At 40.7% G+C, this 21248-nt stretch overlaps 1 protein-coding gene across 8 annotated transcripts in view; it reads left to right on the top strand.

Moving 5' to 3' along the window:
- The window catches only part of ARHGEF33 (Rho guanine nucleotide exchange factor 33), an 84848-nt gene that overhangs the window by 14531 nt on the left and 49069 nt on the right, over positions 1-21248 (top strand). For all 8 annotated transcript variants that reach the window (XM_077959696.1, XM_015112174.3, XM_077959695.1 and 5 more), the window contains 2 exons: positions 15421-15530; positions 17453-17502. In XM_077959696.1, the coding sequence (XP_077815822.1) occupies positions 15506-15530; positions 17453-17502 (75 nt within the window). In that variant the 5' untranslated portion in view covers positions 15421-15505. The remainder of the gene's footprint in view (positions 1-15420; positions 15531-17452; positions 17503-21248) is intronic.

The raw sequence follows: 21248 nt of genomic DNA, 5'->3' as shown, positions 1-21248 counted from the left end.
CCAGGGACATTATGGAGGACCTTGAGATCTCGATTTTATTTTATGAAGACAAAAAAACAGGCCAGGTGCAGTGGCTCACTCCTTTAACTCCAGCACTTTGGGTGGCCGAGGCAGGCAGATCACCTGAAGTCAGGAGTTTGAGATCAGCCTGGCCAGTATGGCAAAATCCCATCTCTACTAAAAATACAAAAATTGACCAGGCATGGTGGTGGGTGCCTGTAATCCCAGCTACTTGGGAGGCTGAGGCAGGGAGAATTGCTTGAACCTGAGAGGCAGAGGTGGGCAGTGAGCCGAGATCGCACCACTGCACTCCAGCCTGGGAGACAGAGCGAGACTCTGTATCAGAAAAAGAAAAAAGAAAAAAGGAAACGCCTATTGCAGTTTTTGAGCAGGAGCAAAAGATCATCTAAGTGACATTTAAAGGAAAACAATGTAGTAGCAGTGAAGAGGATGGATAAACTAACTAGGATGCTCCTAGAGATGTTTAGGCATGGGGAAGCAGTCAGGGCTGAACCAAAGAGGCGACAATGAAAAACAAAGGAGAAAATGAAAGAAACCTTACCAAGGAAGACTTGTAAGGATTTCACAACTGGTGGATTTTAGGATGAGAGGTAATCATTCGGGGTCTTGAGCGTGGGTCAGTGGTGGTGCCGGTGGCAGAGCTAGGGGAACCTGAAGGGGGAGTCTAGAGAGGTTAAAGATACCAATGGGATTTCAACAGACTGAGTTTCAGGTGACCATGGAACAGCGCAGTGACAGTATTCATTGGGAAGAAATATAAGCATGACCAGGGACATTCACTTACCCAGAAAAAGAAAGAAAGAAAGAGAAAAACTCAGTTTTGTTTCCTTTCCTTAAAGACCTGAATACTAAAACATAGGTAAAACTACATAGTGAAAATACTAGGAATTGAGAAATGATGAACTGTTTAGCATAATTTCAGCTTAGGGTGAGGTGATGATTTCTTTGGATTAAACAAAAGAACAGTAACAGAAGGCTTTGGGGGCTGGAGGGCTGGGGAAGGGAGGCCATTGGTGGTGATATCACCGTGTTACCACACTGCTGAGTGATATTTGGAATTATCCTGTTAAATTTTAGCCTCAGCATTTTAGAGCTACCAGGACTTTGAAAGCCTCCTCATACTACAGATGAGGAAATGGAAGCCCAGAGAGGGGGCCTGGCTTTCCTAAGGCCCCACAGTAAGAAGTCAGGGTTAGATCTCAGTCTAGTATTCTTCTATTCCCAGACTGCATGGGCCAGCAGGTGCCCTGCCTTCCTGACTCTTTGAGGAACGCTTTTATTTAGTTCTACAGCGGGAAGCCTGATGGAAATGTTCATAGATTGCATTATCAAAAATCAAAATGGAAGACCCTCTGAAGAGCATTAAAGGCAGGAAATGGTGTGGGGCAGCGTGTGTGTACCCTGTTAGATCAACTTGTCTTCAGGTAAAGGAATCATTTTCCAGTGGCATCGGAACAAGATGAAAAGAGCATAATCTGCACAGGGACTGACTGCCTTACAGCATATGCTTAAGCAGTCCCAGAATAGACTTCAAGTGAGGTTGTTCAGTGTCTTTCCTCACATACTTTAAAAAATGCTGAAGAAGCCAGGTGTGGTGGTTCATGCCTGTAATCCCAGCACTTTGGGAGGCCCAGGTGGGCAAATCACTTTCACCCAGGAGTTGGAAATCAGGATAACATGACCTGGGAAACATGGTGAAACTCCATGTCTACAAAAAAATACCTAGGAGGTGGAGGTTACAGTGAGCCAAGATTGTGCCACTGCACTCCAGCCTGGGTGACAGAGCAAGACTCTGTCTCAAAAAAAAAAAAAAATTTTGAAGAACAGGATTGCTATCTAACTACCTGGAACAAAGGAGAAGTATGTAATTCAGTTTGAAGGCAGGGGGATGGAACACTTCTCTTCTATTTTTTTTTTTTTTTTTGAGACCGAGTCTTGCCGTGTCACTCAGGCTGGAGGGTAGTGGCGCGATCTCCACTCATTGCAAGCTCCGCCTCTCGGGTTCACGCCATTCTCCTGCCTCAGCCTCCCATGTAGCTGGGACTACAGGCGCCCGCCACCGTGCCCGGCTAATTTTTGTATTGTTAGTAGAGACGGGGTTTCACTGTGTTAGCCAGGATGGTCTCGATCTCCTGACCTCGTGATCTGCCTGTCTCGGCCTCCCAAAGTGCTGGGATTACAGGCTTGAGCCACCGCGCCCGGCCCTATTTTTTATTAACTTATTCCTGTCCCAACTTGTTCCAAACAAGGACATTGAAATAATGCAATAATGGATTGAGGAATCAAAAAATAGCTTCTTAGCAAAACCAGCCCTTCTTAGCAAAACCAGCCCCAGCGTGTTCTGGCCTCCTTATGGCAAGTCTCTAGCCCTTTTCTCATTGTTCCAAACTTTTCAGATGTGGTAAAAATGTACTAATTGGTGGGGTTCAGTATGCCTTATCTCTAGGGAGGGCATGTATGAGATAAGCTGAAATTATAAAAGAAATAATCAAACTAATGATGAATTTACGCTTTTCATTGATCAACAAAAATGTTGACTCTTTCCCATATCTAGGCTTCTGCTGCTGGACTTTGCGATAATAATTGGTTATAAGATGAGACTTGGCTGGGTGCAGTGGCTCATGCCTGTAATAATCCCGAGACTTTGGGAGGCCAAGGCAGGAGGATTGCTCAAGTGCAGGAGCTCGAGACCAGCCTGGGCAATATGGTGAAACCCTGTCTCTATCTACACACACACACACACACACACACACACACACAAAGGGCTGAGTCTGGTAGTGCATGCCTGTAGTCTCAGCTACTCAGGCAGCTGAGGTGGCAAGATCGCTTGAGCCTGGGAGGTCAAGGCTGCAGTGAGCCATGATTGCACCACTGCCTGGGTGACAGAGTGAGACCCCCTGTCTCAAAAACAAGATGATCCTTGGTTTAGCTGAGGAGAGATGACAGATGACAGTTGAGGAGAATGGCCAAAGCAGGCTTCATGAAGGGTATGAGACGGTATGAGACATGAGTTGCCCTTCGAGGGTTGAGCAAGACTTGGTTGACAGAGAGCAGAGGGTTGTAGGACCGAGATCCCTAGGTAGGAATGCATAAGGCCTGTGAGTGGACTAGTTCTGTAGGGGAAAGTGCTGTGGTTTTAGTACCCAGGGACCATCGCTGACCCCTGTCAAGTATGCACAGGCTGTGGGTTATTTTTCTAACTGAACTCATCGATTTTCAAGGTTTAACTATGATTTCCAACTTTTGAAGGCTTTGCTCACTGGGAGTCTTTGTTCACTGGGCAGTAGTGGGAAATTATAGTCATTCTGAAAATTGGATTGTACTCTTTTTCTCCTTTCTAGCTGTTCTGAAAGTGCCAAAGGCAGTTCCAAATTGGATGTCATTTCATCTGAACTATGAAAAAATTCTCCCAGGAGGGGCAGCAGTAACCTGGTTTCCCCTCTCACCTAAATTAAGCTTTGGTGACTGATGATCCATTTCACAAGGTACTACTAACTCAGCCACCTGGTTCAGATCTTGGGAGTCCTGCAACTGCCTCTGCTTTAGCAGAAGGAACGTTTCCTGAGGACTGAAGTTTTTCCATGTTAATGTACTCCTCTGCAGATCGGGGCCATCTCTAGGACTGGAGGGAGTTGTCTGTGGACCTCAGGGTTCTTTCCCTCCAGCGTTTCCCAGGACAGCGCTCTTGTCCTTCTTTGTCTTTCCTTCCTATCAATCGGGACTTACTTAGTGAAAGTATCGCGACGGTCACTTTATTGTCTTTTGAAGTAGATATTTACATTGTACTGGGGCTCTCTGCCTCTTGCACAGTGTCTCTGGGAGGCTTTTTGGTTTTTTTTAGACAGGGGCTCACTCTGTCATCCAAGCTGGAGTGCAGTGGCACAATCATGACACACTGCAGCCTTGACCTACCGGGCTCAAGCGATCCTCCCACCTCAGCCTCCCAAGTTGCTGGGACTACCGGTGCATGCCAACATGCCCGGCTAATTAAAAAAAAAAAAAAAAAACCCAAACTTTTTGTAAAGACAGGGTCTCACTGTGTTGCCCAGACTGGTCTTGAACTCCTGGGCTCAAGTGACCCTCTTGCCTCAGCCTCTCAAAGTGCTGAAATTTATAGGCTTGAGCCACTGTGCCTGGCCTCCAGGAGGTTTTTAACTTCCACTCAGATGAATCCAGGGAGAGAATCTGTTTGAAAGATTGAGATTAAAGAGAGTCAAATCAGGATAAGAAAAGAGATGAAGCATATCTTCCCTGACCAGACACAGAGACCATGAGACATTCAGGCTCACAAAATCTGGTTCTGACACATTTAAGTATGCCAAGCATTAAAATGAGTCAGAAGAGCCCCTGGAAGTGCCTTTCAGCCCTGATCTGAAACTTTTGAGAAGTTTTCATGTCTTCAATGAGGCGTTTTTAAACTTAAAATAATCTCTGGCCAGCGGTTGGTTTTGTGTGTGTGATAGCATGCTGATGTTCTTTTTTTCCTGATTGATGTAGACACATATTAACTCTACCAATTGACTCTATCCTGACTGATCTTAGGTGAACAATGACAAAAATTAACATGCGTTGGAGTGAGGATGGAAGGATCTTTGTTATTTCATTTCTGAGCCTTCTGTGCTCCTGAGCTATGGAATTACCTACTCTGCATGCTTTGCTCCTGTTCTCACTGGCTCTGGGCACTTTGGGGCTGCTGGCCGTGATGAACATCACTACAGTTAGTTTTGGTGTGGGACCGTTCTCTAGGAGAGCCTACTCTCTCTTGGTTTTTCAAGCCAGGGAGTGGGAACAAGGGGATATATTTCTGCCAGTGGAACTTTGCTTGTTAAAATAAAATAGGGCTTTTTTCCTAATAAAAATTATCTTCAAGCCAAACTCCCTGTATTTACCACTAAGTCTTTATTGTTGATGTGAAACAAGTTGTAGTAAAAAGCATGTTTCTCTGGTGGTCTATTGCATGAGAATTCAGGTCACTTCCACAAATATTTGTTGAGAGTATGTTGAGAATGGTGCCAGGAGCTGGAGACAGAAAGATGAATAAAACTCCCTGTGTACTCCTTAATTGCTCACAGTCTGGGGAGGGGACAGCCATGCGGGCAGTTAACTAAGGAGGGGTGATGGCCTTGTTACCTGGTTCAGTGGCAGGAGCCACCCTGTTTCTAGCAGCACCCATATTTGAGAAAGGGTCACGTAAGGGGCTGACTTGAGCACCAGGGACCATTCTCAAAATAAGGCCACTTATTGTTTGAGATGTCTGGTGACCGAGTCCTATTTTAATTCTTTTATTTATTTCATTTTTTAATTAAAAAAAATTTTTTTTGAGACCAGGTCTCACTCTGCTGCCCGGGCTGGAGTGCAGTGGCTCTATCATGACTCACTGCAGCTTTGACTTCCTGGGCTCAGGTGATTCTCCCACCTCAGTCTTCCAAGTGGCTGGAATTACAGGAGTGCACCACCATGACTGGCTAATTTCTTTTTTATTTTTTTATTTATTTTTATTTTTTGTAGAGACAGGGTTTTGCCTTTTGCCCAGGATGGTCTCAGACTTCTGGGCTGAAGCTAACTGCCTGCCTTGGCCTCCAAAAGTGCTGAGATTACAGGCACGAGTCACTGTGCCTGTATTTTAATTTAATTTTATTTTAATTTTAATTCTTAATTTTAATTTTAATTCTTTAATTTATTGCCTTTGCCACTTTAAATTGCTATGTATTCAAGGATTTGTTGTTGTTGTTGTTTGGTGGGCATAAAAAGCTACATTTTCATTGAGGTATCCTAGTTTTAAACACTTGTGTATCTACATATTGTGAGAATTGTCTTATCTCCTTACCATTTTGCTTCTAAGGGTCACACTGTACTCTTTGTTTTCTTGTGTTACATTGATTAATTAATTTTTATTTTCTAGAACAAGCTTTGCTGATCATAGTGTTATATTTTTGTTTTCTGACATTTTATTTAGAATATGTTTATTTATTTATTTAGGCTATCCTAGAGTTGGTCTCAGAACCTCATAGAATAAATTAGCTATTTACATACATCCTATTCTATAGCATAGATTAAATAACACAGACACTGTTATTTATAGGACCTTCCTGTGATATGATGCTGAATCATTTCTTATTGGGGAGTAGATATTTGACCTTCCCTTTTAATATTTTCTGCAGATGGTTGTTCTGGATAAAAACATTTCTACTGTTTTTAAAACAAATTTCAATAATGTATGTTTTCCTCAAAAATTATCCATTTCATCTAGCTTTTAGAAATTATTGGCGGCCGAGTGTGGTGACTCATGCCTGTAATCCTAGCACTTTGTGAGGCTGAGGCAGGTGGATTGCCTGAGCTCAGGAGTTCGAGATCAGCCTGGGCAACACGGGTGAAACCGTGTCTCTACTCAAATACAAAATAAATTAGCTGGGCATGGCAGCTTGTGCCTGTAGCCCCAGCTGCTTGGGAGGCTGAGGCAAAATTGCCTGAACCTGGGAGGCAGAGATTGCAGTGGGCAGAGATTGTGCCATTGCATTCCAGCCTGGGCGACAGAGCAAGACTCCGTCAAAGAAAGAAAGAAAGAAAGAGAGAAAGAGAGAGAGAAAAAAAAAGAAAGGGAGAGAGGAAGGGAAGGAGGGAGGAAGGAAAGAAGGAAGGAAGGAAGGAAGGAAGGAAGGAAGGAATTGGCAACAAATATTGCATATTGAATTTTACAAGTAATATTTCATATTCTCTGAATTGCTGGTTACATCCCTTTTTGTAGTCCTACTTTGTATTATTTCTCTTTCTCTCAATCTCTCTCATCAAACCCGCCAAAACTTTTTTCCTTGTATCAGTCCATTCAACCTGTTTACTCAGATGACTATCAGAGCCCACACAGGAATTGATACCTTTTTTTAATGACAATGGTACCTTAAAGTAGTACCTTAAATTACAGTACTTTGGAATACTGTGACATGAAGCAGTTTATTTAAAGATAGAGAATCACAGAAAGACTACTGGTCTTACTTGAAGCAACTTCCAGTGTAACTTTGGGCAAATAATTTGTACAAGCTATGGCTTCCGTGGGTATAAAATGAATGGAACATGTGCTGGCCCAGCGCACAGCATTGCTGTAGTGATCAAGTGAGATAACGTACATGAGAGTGCTTTGAAAACTACGAAGCATGAACAAACAGGGTGTTACTGTCACAAAATAATGTTGCTTTTAGGCGCTATAGAAAAAAAAAAAGGAAATAGCCCTTTTCATAATGTTTAAAGCATTTTTTCTACACCACAAAGATCATATAGACCCTCTTCTTGAAAAAGGCTGCAGGATTTGTCCTGATGAATTACTTTAGTTTCAGGGGAAAGTATTTCCTCATCACCCTCCCCCCAGCATAAAAAAGTTCTCATTCTACTAAATTAGAAATGTGCACTAAAGACCCATTCAATAAAGGACACTGAAATGGAAATTAACTCAAGTCTGCTTTCAATTAATTTCAATTCCCCAAAGTGCCAAACTTTCCTTTTCTGTCACAGCAGTAATTGGAAAATAATAGACAATCCTCAGTTTTTGTGGTCTTATGTGTGTATGTCAGGAGGAGGATACACATTCTAGGTCAGTCTGGGGGAGGGTCAGGAGACTTTTCAGTATTCTTTAGGTTTCTGTTAACTTATTATTTTAAAATTTTTTTCTGAATTAATTTTACAAAAATATGGCTATAACTTCTTATTGTTTCAACATTCTTATTTCTCTATATCAGTGATTTTAGAACCTTTGTTTTTAAACAGCAGAAACTGATTTTCAAAGGAAATTCTTCCCCGCCAGTCACTATGGCTCATGCCTGTAATTCAGCACTTTGAGAGGCTGAGGCAGGAAGATTGCTTGAGCCCAGGAGGTTGAGGCTGCAGTGAGCCATGATCCTGCCACTGTACTTCAGCCTGGGTGACAGAGTGAGACCCTGTCTCAAAAAAAAATAAATAAATAAAAAATAAAAAAAGGAAATGCTTCCCCGAAAGCTGTAGTATGTGAATCAGACAAGAACAGAGAGACTCTGGTTGAAGGGGGTAAGAAGGGGAACCCAGAACCCCACCAGCTTGGTGGCTTCCTCTCTCCACTCAAGACAGACTCAAGAAAGCTTGAGGGCTTCAAAAAATATAAACTGAAAACCATTGCTTTGTATCATGATCAGGCATGATATAAAGACCAACAGGCTCTTTCCAGAAATTTAACATTATTTTCCCGAGAGTTTACCAAGGCCTGAATGGGTGTTTTTAGAGGTTAGCACTGCAACCGTAGAGATGGAAAGAAAGGAGGAAGGTCAGGGAGGAATAGGAGCCACATTAACTTGTTGAGAGGCATGTGGCAGCATCTGATGGTTATTTATTCAAAGGCAGGCAGTGATTCAAGGGCTATCAAGAACAGAGTGAAGAATTACTAGGCTCAGAGTGAGGGATTCCCAGTACAAAATGAAGAGCAGACTGCAAGTGAGATCTCAAAGGGACTTTCATAATCATAGCAAGGCTTTTTCCAGAATAAGTCATATTACCTGTCTGTGTAATCCTGTTATTAAGCTCCCTTTTAAACTGTACCCTTTAATACATATTCATTATCACAATCATTCTCGTCAACCTAGAAATTCTGTTCTGGAAACTTAGCTTAAGAAAAGATGTCCTAAATATGAAGAAAAAGGACTCTATTCCTTTTTATATCCACTTATTATCGTAAAAAACAGAAAAATACCCTAATAATTGGGGGAGGGAAAGAAAACAATGACACATTTTCTCAAGCAACTATTTCTTAGTCAATAAATGTAATGATTGTGAAACTATTTGGAGAAAGCCAGGTGTAATAAATGAAAGAACCAGTTCTGAAATCATATGGATGTACCTAAATTACAATTCTGGCTCCCTTTGCCATGATCCTGGGCATATTATTACCTCATTTTCCCAAGCCTCAGTATTCTCATCTGGAAAATGGGGATAATGATACATCCTCAACAGAATCAATATGAGATTTAATTAAATGAGACAATAGAAATAAAATATGAAGCATCATGTTTGGCACATAGCAGCTGTTCAACAAATGTTCCTTCTCTCTCCACCATTCCTTACATAGCATATGGGAAAATGCTTATGCTCTGTCAACAAAATTTTCTTTTTTTTTTTTTTTTTGAGACAGGATCTTGCTCTGTCACTCAGGCTGGAGTGCAGTAGTGCGAGCCTAGCTCACTGCAGCCTTGAACTACTGGGCTCAAATTATCCTTCCACCACAGCCTCCCAAGTAGCTGAGACTATAGGCTCTGTCAACAAATTTGACAAACTTAAGGAAATACATAGTTTCCTAGGAAAATATAAATGACTAACTAGTTGAAAAGCTGCCTAGATAAATTTCTTTTGAAGAAACAGAAAAGGGCTTGAAGATCTGACTACTTTTTAAAAAGGGTACCAAGATCAAATGGTTTCATAGCTATGCTCTATTATCTTTTAAAGAACTGATAATTCCAATGTAATTGAAGTTTTTATAGGTTATAGAAAAAGATGAAAAACTTCCAATTCATTATGGCTAACATAAGCTTAATGACAAAATAAAATAGAATAAAAACCAAAAACAATCTACCAGCTGGGTGAGGTGGCTCATGCCTGTAATCCCACCACTTTGTGACAGACCAAAGTGGGTGGGTCACTTGAGGCCAGGAGTTTGAGACCAGCCTGGCCAACATGGCAAAAACCCGTCTATACTAAAAATACAAAAAATGAGCTGGGTGTGGTGGCTCATGCCTGTAATCCCAGCTACTCAGGAGGCCGAGGCACGAGAATCGCTTGAACCCAGGAGGTGGAGGTTACAGTGAGCCAAGATCGTGCCACTGCACTGGGGGACAGAGTAAGACTCTGTCTCAGAAAAAAAAAAAAATTTTAATAGCAAAAGTGACCACAAAGTCAAAAGACAAAAAGATAAATGGGAAAAAACATTGCGTATAACAAATAAGCAGTTAATACATGTTATTTACAAACTCTCACTACTTGCTACAAAAAAAAAAGACCGATAACCTAAAAGAAAATTAGGCAAATCAGAGGACTAGATAACTGACAGATGAGCGAATCTTAATGTATAGTAAGTATATGACATAGAGATGCTCAATAGCACCAGCAATCAGCAAAAGTAGCTATAAACTATCACTTGTCACCTATCTGACTGACAAGAACTAAAAAGTGTTAACATCCACTATTGGCTGGAATGCAGGAGAAAGGTATTTAGGCAATAAATATTCCTGGGGGAAATGAGGATAGTTATAGCCTTTTTGGAAAGCAGCCTAGCCACATCTATGGAAACTCTACATAAATAAAAGCACCAATATGTAAAGCTGTATGTACCAAGATGTTCGTTGTGGCATTGTTTGCAGTGGCAAAATAATGGACATAAAGGGAATGTTCATCAGTGGAGAAATGGTTAACACATTCATTTGTACCATGGAATATTATGCAGTCATTACAAGTAATTTCTTAGGGCCAAGCATAGTGGCTCACACCTGTAATCCCAGCACTTTGGGATGCTGAGCCAAGCGAATCATGTGAAGTCACAAGTTCAAGACCAGCCTGACCAACATGGTGAAACCCGTCCCTACTAAAAATACAAAAATTAGCCAGGCATGGTGGCGCACATCTGTAATCCCAGCTTGAAACTGGGAGGCGGAGGTTGCAGTGAGCCGAGATCTCACCACTGCACTCCAGCCTGGGCAACAGTGAGACTCCATCTCAAAAAAAAAAAAGTAATTTCTTAGATCTGTAACAATTAACTTGGAGAGATTGCCACAGTGTATTACGTGAGAGTAAGATGCAGAGAAGTACAATATGTAAACCTACAATGACAACCCCACTCCATATACGTATATTCTGTATATGACTGTATGCGATTATATGAGGATGGATAAAAGAATGAAAGAATACCAAAGATTATTAACATCAGTTGGGATTGGGGAGGAACACTTTTACCTCTGCTCAAAGAGCCACAATAAAAACAGTATAAATAATAATGGTCCAGTTTAAAAAAATTTTTTTTTAAAGTTTTTCTTCACTTATTTTATCTGTACAACAATAATGATCCCATGTTTATTTTATTTTTTCCTTTAAGAGATGGGATCTTGCTATGCCTAGGCTGATCTTGAACTCCTGGACTCAAGCAATCCTCCATCCTTGGCCACCCAAAGTGTTGGGATTACAAGCATGAGCCACTGCACCCAGCCATGGTCCAATTTTTAAAAGAAAATAAAATGTTTGTGCTATAATATAGGTGGGAAAGGTAGTTACAAAATTTTAGGTAGGCTTCATTAATAATTATGTAAAATATTCTAGAGAAAAAAATATTAACAGGCAATACAAACAAGTGATCATGATAGCTGTTTAAGTAGAGACATTATAGTTGCTTAGTCCCCTATATACTTTCCAAATTTTCTCTAATGTAGGTTTTTGGTTTTTTTTTTTTTTTTTTGAGACAGAGTTTCGCTCTGTCCCTCAGGCTGGAGTGCAGTGATGCCATCTCGGCTCACTGCAATCTCTGCCTCCCGGGTTCAAGCGATTCTCCTGAGTAGCTGGGATGACAAGTGTGTGCCACCATGCCTGGCTAATTTTTAAATTTTTAGTAGAGTGCAGTTTCACCATGTTGGCCAGGCTGGTCTTGAACTCCTGGCCTCAAGGTATCCACCTGCCTCGGCCTCCCAAAGTGCTGGGATTACAAGCGTGAGCCACCATAGCCTGACCTCTAATGTAGTTTTGTTGCTTTTGTAATTTACTACATAAAATTTCTAACTCACTGTCCATCACACATGTTTATTATGTCTCATGGTGGTTCATACCTGTAATCCCAACACTTTGGGAGGACAAAGTGGAAGAATTGCTTGAGGCCAGGAGGTCAAGAACAGTCTGGGCAATATGGGGAGACGCTGTCTCTACAAAAAGTGGAAAGTTAGCCATGCATGGTGGACATGCCTGTAGTCCAAGCTATTTGGGAGGCTGAGGCAGGTGGGTCCCTTAAGCCAAAGAATTCAAGGTTACATTGAGCTATGATCATGCCGTTGCACTCCAGCCTGGGGAAAGCAAGACTCTGGCTCTACAAAAAATAAAATAAAAGAAAGTCTTATGTCTTGAAATAAGTGGTCACATGTACATATGTGAGCATGTGAGCATGAGGATATTCTAGCTCAGAAAATGTGTAAGTTTTCATTTTACCTATGATATATGGGTTTTTTGTTTTTTTGTTTTCAATTAGTTGTAGATTAATGACTAAATCTCCAGGAAAAATCACCCACAAAAATCCCACAAAGGTATGGCTTTGCATATTTAAAGATTTTCTTCCCCCAAATAGTAACGGAAATCGCTTCTAAAGACCATTTTTAAAGCTGGTGGCTTTGGGCAGGCCACTTCTCTTCCCCTCCTTAGGTCTCGTTTGCTTCTTTTATAAATGAAGAACTTGGATAGAATAATGTTCTTAGAGCCTCTTTGACGGTAATATTCTGTGATTTCATTATATTCATCCTAGAATGGATTAGATGTCAAGTAAATTAACAATTGCTAAGGAGAAGAAAGTTTTCATCTTAGAAATGTTTGTATCAGCTATGAAAAAAGATTAAAGATAGTTAGGGAAGATGCCCCAGCTTGCCATAACTTTCATGCTTACGTGAAAAATGTGCAAGAGTTTAAACAGCATATGGCTTTGACTTTGGGCCTTTCTTTATATTCGTCATTTATAACCATGTAGCTATTTTCCAATGGCTTTTTACCTGTGTGTATCCTCCCACCCTGCCAACGTATTATTTTGCTTTATAAACCTCAGTATGCGATTAAAAGTATTTTTGTTTTGGTTTGGATACACTCCATATTTTATAATAAAGTCTTTTTTTTTTTGAGACAGAGTTTTGCTCTTGTTGCCCAGGCTGGAGTACAATGGGACGATCTCAGCTCACTGCAACCTCTGCCTCCCGGGTTCAAGTGATTCTCCTGCCTCAGCCTCCTGAGTAGCTGGGATTACAGGCATGCGCCACCACGCCCGGTTAATTTTGTATTTTCAGTAGAGACAGGGTTTCTCCATGTTGGTCAGGCTGGTTTGGAGCTCCTGACCTCAGGTGATCCGCCCACCTTGGCCTGCCAAAGTGCTGGGATTACAGGCGTGAGCCACCGCGCCTGGCCTTTTCTTTTGAGACAGAGTCTTGCTACATCACCCAGGCTGGAGTGCAGTGGTTGATCTCGGCTCACTGCAGCCTCTGCTTCTCAGGTTCAAGTGATTCTCCTGCCTCAGCCTCTGGAGTAGCTGGGATTACAGGCACCTGCCACCATGCCAGACTGATTTTTGTATTTTTAGTAGAGACGGGGTTTCACCACGTTGGCCAGACTGGTCTCGAACTACTGACCTCAAGTGATCCGCCCATCTCAGCCTCCCAAAGTGCTGGGATTACAGGCAAGAGCCACCACATCCAGCCCATAATGAAGTCTTAAATCAGCTTTCTTCAGATATAATTTATGTAAGATAAAATGCACCCAATTAAAACATACATTCAATGAGTTTTGGCAAATTTGTGCACCCGTATACCACTGACACAATTAAGCAGTAGAACATTTCTATCATCCAACAAAGTTTCCTGTGCGGCCAGGCATAGTGGCTCATGACTGTAATCTCAGCACTTTGAGCTACCGAGGAAGGAGAGTCACTTGAGCCCAGGAGTTCGTGACCAGCCTCAGTAACATAGTGAGACTCCTGTCTCTATGAAAATAAAAAAATTAGCCAAGCATACTGACCTCCACCTGTAGTCCTACCTACTCAGGAGGCTGAGATGGGAGGACCACTTGAGCCCAGGAGTTCAAGGCTCCAGTGAGCCATCCTAAGGCCACTGCACTGCAGCCTGGGCAAGAGTGAGACCTCGTCTCAAAAAAAAAAAAAAAGTTCCCCATGCCTCTTCCCAGTTATCCCTCCACCTCCTGCTCTAGGCAACTGTTGATCTGCATTTTGTCACTATAGATTAGATTTGTCTATTCTAAGTGATGAACAAAGTTTAAACTTGTGTTTTCTTAATCTTGGATAGTGTTCATATATTTGTATTGTTTCAGTCAGGTTTCTTAGTTGTAAGCAACAGAAAACAATCTCTGGCTGATTTAAGCAGCAGAGGAATTTGTTGAAAGGAGAGGGACAGCTTACGGAATTGCTGGGAGGCTGGAGAATCGAGTTTGGGATTCTATGGCCAGCAGCAGTGCCTAAATCACATAATACAACTGTTCTAGTGAGGAAAGCACCGAAACTAGCACCTGGAATTTCCTAATATGTTTGTAACGGATAATGGTCACCACCACCACCCTCGCTGCCACTGCTGTCTTAGAAGGTAGAAAGAATATCGAGTATCTGCCTTAGGAATTCTTTTTGCAACTGCCAGTGTTAATTGGGGTAGGTGCATCTGAGTGGTATGTCCTAGGCATATATCTGTCATGCCTTAGCTGCAAAGAAGGCTAGAAGAACCTGGTGCTTTCAGCCTCTATAGTGGGAGGCATTTGATCAAGTCTCATAAGGCAGGGGAATTCTTCAAACTTAGGAAAGGGTTAAAATGCTGGATGGCTGAAAAGAGGGCCAGTATCCACAACACTGACTGTGTGCTAGACTGCATTCTGACTTTGCAGCTTCATGTCCAATGGTCACATCAGACATGGCCTGTTTGCTAAGCATTTCCTGGGTGCAAAGGAGTCTACCAGGTGCCGAAAGTGGGGACAAGGCTATCAAGGAACATACTATTTAATGGAATAGAAACAGATGTATTTGCCTTCATATCTGCTCAATTTTTTCTCCTTAATTTCCCTGGGGCTGGGTGTGGTGGCTCACACCTGTAATTCAGCACTTTGGGAGGCCAAGGTTGGAGGATCACTTGAGCCTAGGAGTTTGAGACCAACCTGGGTAACATAGGGAGACCCCATCTCTACAAAAAAAAAAAAAAAAAAATTCCAGGTGTGATAGCATATGCCTGTGGTCCCAACTATTTGGGAGGCTGAGGTGGGAGGACCTCTTGAGCCCAGGAGGTCAAGGCAGCAGTGAGCCATGATTGCATCACTGCACTCTATCCTGGGTGACAGAGCAAGACCCTGTGTGAAAAAAAAGAAAAAAAGAAAATTTCCTTAAACTATAACTTGCTAGTAAAACCAATATGTCTTAATTAATTGATTTGATCCAAAAAAGAATGTAGCATATTGAAAAACTACCCTAAATTTGAATAATGAATTTCATATGTATTCACAAAATGTATGTACCTTTATGCTAAATGTTAACTCAGTATTTTTCCTCTTCTGAAATTGCATGTATCTCAAGCTGTGTTCATTTCAATTTTTTTAAGTTAACATATGAAGTAAATCCAGTTTCTCTGACAATTTTACCTGTTATCCTTTACTCTTGATTTGAATTGACAGGTGCAGGGAAGAGGAGGTGGCCTGAGGCAGGACGATGAGGATGCAATGTTGAAGAATAAGCTGGAGAAGAGAAGTAACCGGCACTATGGAAAAAACCAAAACAAAGCAAGGTCAGATTTTTCCCATGTCTTGTTTTAGGACTTAGGATTCAAGGAATGCAGGTTTTTGCTTTGTCTTACCACTGTCTCGAGACATGACAGTATGTTAACTATTTTCATTTTCCTATCATCATATAATGACTATGAAGAATATAGACTGGGTGCTGAAAAAATAGGAAATGCTATTAGAATTTGGTCTGTGTTGTTATTTTATTGTTCTTAGCAATAACTTTAGGACTGCCTCAGAACAACTTGCTGGGTAAGGCCAAGACACAGATTCAACTACTAGACATCTATCATCTTCTAGACTAGCCTAGAAGCATAAGTGCTTTCTCTTTTAATCTTTACCATATAGAAACAACTATATAGAAGTAGATTCTGTTATCATCTCCAATTTACGGAAGAGGAAACAGTCATAGGGAAGTCAGGTGACAACTACAAAGTATCAAAGTTAGGTCTGGGATCTGGATCTTTCCTCCCAAGCCCTGATTCTTGCTATTATACCAGGCTGTTGGGACATAGTATGAAATTGTCTAAATAATCTTTACTCAAGCCTATGCAGGAAGTTTGGGTAACCTCAAATCATATGGATTTTATAGGGACAGCCTGCTGTGTGTATAAATTCTGGGCTAAGGTTATATATTATTTATGGACTTAAATACTGAGGCTGGAGGGGTTTCCTGTACCAGCATGCCTTAGGAGAACAATATACACAACCACACAACCAAATGTTTGCAACCAGGGGCTTCCTCTATAAACTGCTTGATGCATATAACGTGACACACTGGAGAAGAAGCTAAATGGATAAGCAACTAGCTGAATGTTTTACATGGATTGCCTCATCTTTATGGCCAACCAATGTGGTTCTGAAAGTGCATTCTAGGCCAACCTCTTTTTCTCCCTAGGTTGTGAATGGTTTTCTTTTCCTTTCTCTTTGCTTTTCTTTCTTTTCTTTTTTTCTTTCTTTTTCTTTTTCTTTTTTTTTTTTTGACGGAGTTTCACTCTTGTTGCCCAGGCTGGAAAGCAATGGCACAATCTTGGCTCACTGTAATCCCGCCTCCCGGGTTCAAGCGATTCTCCTGCTTCAGCCTCCCGACTAGCTGGGATTACAGGTGCCTGCCACCACACCCAGCTAATTTTTGTGTTTTTAGTAGAGACAGGGTTTTACCATGTTGGCCAAGCTGGTCTTGAGCTCCTGACCTCAGGTGATCCACCCACCTTGGCCTCCCAAAGTGCTGGGATTAGAGGCGTGAGCCACCGCGCCTGGCCTGTGAATGGTTTTCTACAACCTACTACTTTCTCTGTGTGTGCCCTGTGCTTCCTGAAGTCTAGTATTATACATTACTGTTTTCTTCTGCCTGCATCTTTCCCAGAACCTTTCCGTTGACAATTCCTTCTATCAGCCTCTTGCCCAGGAGGACAGCAAGATTCCCTTAGCTGAACTTGGCAGTGACAGCAGGGCAGAGTTCAGAAGTCTGGCAAAGATCAGAGGTGGGGGAAGTAGAGGATATTTTATGCAGGCTTGCTGAGATCAGTAAGTGCCTGGTGAAGAGCCGCCTTCCTGACTGTAGAACTGTTCCCGCAGGTCAATTTCAGTTAGCCTCAAGAACATAAGGGAGACACTTCCTGCAAATTCCTTTCTGGCTATTTAGTAATCACACATCATTCAGTTTGGTTGAGAAACTTCCCTACTGTGGTAAAACGTGGTTTTCTATTGCAAGAGAATATCAGGTAGATAACGGTTTAGTGATTAGGATGTGTGAATATGGACACCACCTACTTCAGCTCATTCTTTGTTCCTCTGGAATCATCGGTTTCTTGTCATGCAGGCACAAATGTAGGATCCTATAAGTTTCCTTATTCCCTGCATGTATCTGGAGAGGATAGGGACAGAATGAGTATTGTTGATTGAACAAAGCTTTTTCTCCCTGCAGGAGAGAATGAACATATGCCGGTGAATAATCCTTCCACGCAGATTTACCAGGTAAAGACAAATCGATTGTTTCGAATGCTCCCATGTATAACAGTGATGACTGACTATTCTTTACGTGTAGATGTTTTTAGCACTCACAAGTGCTTCCACATATATCGTTGCACTTACTCTCTTAACAGGGCTGTGAGACAGGCACCTCAGTGGGTCTCGCCACTCACAGTGTACTTTGGAGATAACTGATTTTTTTTTTTTTGAGACAGGGTCTTGCTGTGTTGCCCAGTCTGGTCTTTAACTCCTGGGCTCAAGCTCAGGTTCCTGAGTAGCTAAGACTATATGTGAGCACCACTGTGCCTGGCTGAGAACTCATTATTGAAAGACAAGTTATCCCGTTTATGAAATGCAGCACTATCACCCCCACCTCAACTCTGCTTCTCTTGCTTGCTGCCCCCATCGCCATGGCCATTACACTGCAAGATAACATTTCCATCAGAGAGGAGAGGGCAAGATCTGTTTTTCTTACTTTTCTATTTTAGCAGGGAGAATTGAGAATGAAAAGGGGGTTAACATTGCAAATGTTCAAATATCTGTTCAGGAAAAACTTTCAAGCTCTTTTTAAACAATGGGAACAATTTGCTTTACAAGGAAGATGAAAGTTCTGCAGAACATCTTTGCAGTAAGAGTCATATGAGATTGCCTTGGTCCTCTAAGTGGTATTCACTTGGCTTCTGTCTCCCAACTGTAAATTTAAAGTACATCTCTGTTCTTAAAAATCATGAAACTTTATTCTGACATAATTTGTAATATAAAAGCAGCTTGGGCTAGGGAAACCCATGCTCCTCTCCAGACTTCAGGCAGTGCTTCCTGGAATACGTGAAAAGGAAGAAAACATTGACAGAGCTTGGTGGGGGTTGGGAGAAAGGATGCTTTCAAAGTTGATCTAAGGTTTTAAGCCCTGGTCACTAGGAAAAAGAGTACTCTCTCAAGCAGAAATACAGGAGTCCAGAAGAGTAGATAGTTTAGGGGAAACGTTATTTAGATTTGTCTAGTTTAAGTGACGGTGAAGTGAAAATGACAACTAGTTCCCAGAATTATCATGTAAAAGATCTTTGCTGTAGACCAAACTGGAGCAAATCAACACAAGATTATGGAAACATGATTTAACCATATTGCCCCTAGACTCAGGCCAGCTATAGGATGAATGGGGGAAACAGCATCATTTCAACTGAATACACATTTATTGGGCAGTTACTATGTGCAAAGTCTACTGCTTGGCCTCATGGCAGATTAAACAGATGAAACAGACATTCTCATTGATTTTTCTGTGTCCACAACCTGAAAAACACATAGAATAATAGTTCTTACAAGGTAGGCTGTTGAAAGGATTGTGATAGAGGCGTTGATAAAATTCTGTGGGGAAGGGATGATTTAGTATTGACTGGAGGATTTGATGTAGGTACTTAAGGACAAGTTGATCATTTGACAAGTAGGTATAGGTAAGGTTGTTTTGGGCAGGGAGACTAGCTTGAACAAAGGCCTAGAAGCAAAAAAAATGGGTCTTCACTCAGTGCTGCTTTGATGCCTCACTGGTCCAAGTCCTCCAGATGCTTTCCCTGTCCACCTCCCCTCTGTTCTCATCTGACCTGTGTATGACATTTGAATGAGTGTGAGTACCTCTTTAAAGTCAGGTATGATTTAAAGTCTATTATAGATTTTATGTAGGTCACTCCCTGAATGTTGGCTAAATATAGCTGCAGTGGGGGTGGCCTCATTATCTTATTGCACTACAAATCCTAGTACATCTGTTCGCAGTGGAACACACAAAGCAATGGAAATGAAGTTGGTCTATATGACCTCTGTGATGCTATTATAACACATCCTTGTTTTAAAAGAACACTTCCTAAGCCCCAGTCTGTTTACTCCAAGCAACATTTAACCAAAAGAAGAAGAAGAAAGAGGAGAAGTAAAGAAAGAAGAAGAGAAGGAGAAAGGAGGGAGCTGGGGAGGAGTTAACCATAATAGAATAAAATCTATAATAGAAGGGAGGGCACCTGAAGCAAAATATAATATTTTTGTAGTTCTCTACCTCATTTTATTTTCTGGATAGATCCTATCCCTACCTGACATTATCGTATGTATCACCTTGTTTGTTTTTTAATTTTCTGTCTTCTCATCTAGAATGTAAGCTCTAAGGGCAGGAATTTAGTCCATTTTGCTCTCTGTTGTATTCTCAGTGTAAAGTACAATGCCTGGCATATAATACATATTCAATAAATATGAGTTGAATGAATGAATGGATGACTATATTACAAGATGTCTGTATTGCTTTGAGCCAAGAGGTCTCATGCAGTCATTCAGTCTTGTGCCAAACAGTGTTGGAAAGATTTTTGTCTGGTTCTTTGGAAAAAAAGAAGAGATCCTCACTTCATACCCCAATCAAAACAAATGCCAAAGTGGATTAAAGGCTTAAATATAAAAAATTCAAACCATAAAATTTTAAAATAAGTGAGTATTTATTTTGTCTCCAAATGTGAAATATCTAAGTTAAAAAGCAATGGAAGAAATCACAAAGAAAGAGATTTGAGAATTCATCCACATTACAATTTAAACTATTTCCATAAAAAAAAAGTTAAACAAATTCAGAGGCAAATAACAAAATCAGAAAGACACAACAAATATTTCAAGGTTTAATTATAAATAAGTAGTTCATGAAGGTCAATAAAAATGGAAACTTCTAAAACCCTAATAGAAAATTAGCAAATAACACAGACAATTTACCAAAGTAAAATTATAGATAGCGAAGAAAAAGTTGAAGCTCAAAGAAGCAATGATTAAAATAAAGAGTATTATATTTTGACTAATTAGCAAATAATAATTAATAATATTTAGTTCTGGTGAGTGTGTATAATTGTTAGAAACTTTTAGAAAAGTCTATTCCGTATTTCCTTTTTCTCTTATCCTTTGTCCACTGCACATACCCCTCTCAAAGTCGTTGAATCAGATCTCTTTTCCCGAGTCAGATGGTATCATTTCACCCTAGATTACTTCATTTTGCATATGGATTATTAAAATTATGATCTCATTAACATGAGAGGGGATCCCATAATTAAGGCAACAGACATAGTAACTGCACAATTTAATGCTAGCCCAACACTCACACTAATGATTTCAACTCCAACTGTGTTTTAAGCTCACTTGTAGTCTTAGGAATGTAAACACAATGGCTTCTTCTATTTCTATTGTTTTATATATTTTATTATTCAAGGTATGTTTTTCTAAATCCATGAATTTAGGACATTACATATCACATATAATGTTTCCAAGAATATACAGCCATATTGCTATAACTTTTCAAATCCGCTGGTCAAATATAATTTGCATAGTTATTAATTAGTTGAATATATTGCCTCCCTGTGATATAGTAGCTTTCCCTTTGGGTCAAACACTACCTGACATCTTTGACCCACAGGCATTTCATATTTAGGAATTTATTCTAAGGAAATAATCTGAAATATATACAAAAATTTAAAACAAAAACATAGTATGACAGCATTAGTTATAACATTGAAAAATTACAAGCAACATAAATTTCCAACAAAAGTGAATGGGTAGGTAAACTCTGGCAAATTCATAGGATGGAATATCATGTAGCCATCAAACGTAGACATTTAGAAAAATTTTGAAGGTTATCGTAAATGCCTTATTAGAATATCAGGAGGGAAAAAAGAGAGGTAGAATCAAAATATATCTGCAGTGTGATTTCAACCATATAAACATCTGCATTTATATGCATAGAACAA

The sequence above is a fragment of the Macaca mulatta genome, chromosome 13, assembly GCF_049350105.2.
Source record: "Macaca mulatta isolate MMU2019108-1 chromosome 13, T2T-MMU8v2.0, whole genome shotgun sequence".
Lineage (NCBI taxonomy): Eukaryota > Metazoa > Chordata > Mammalia > Primates > Cercopithecidae > Macaca > Macaca mulatta.
This window is presented reverse-complemented; position numbering and strand designations above follow the sequence as displayed.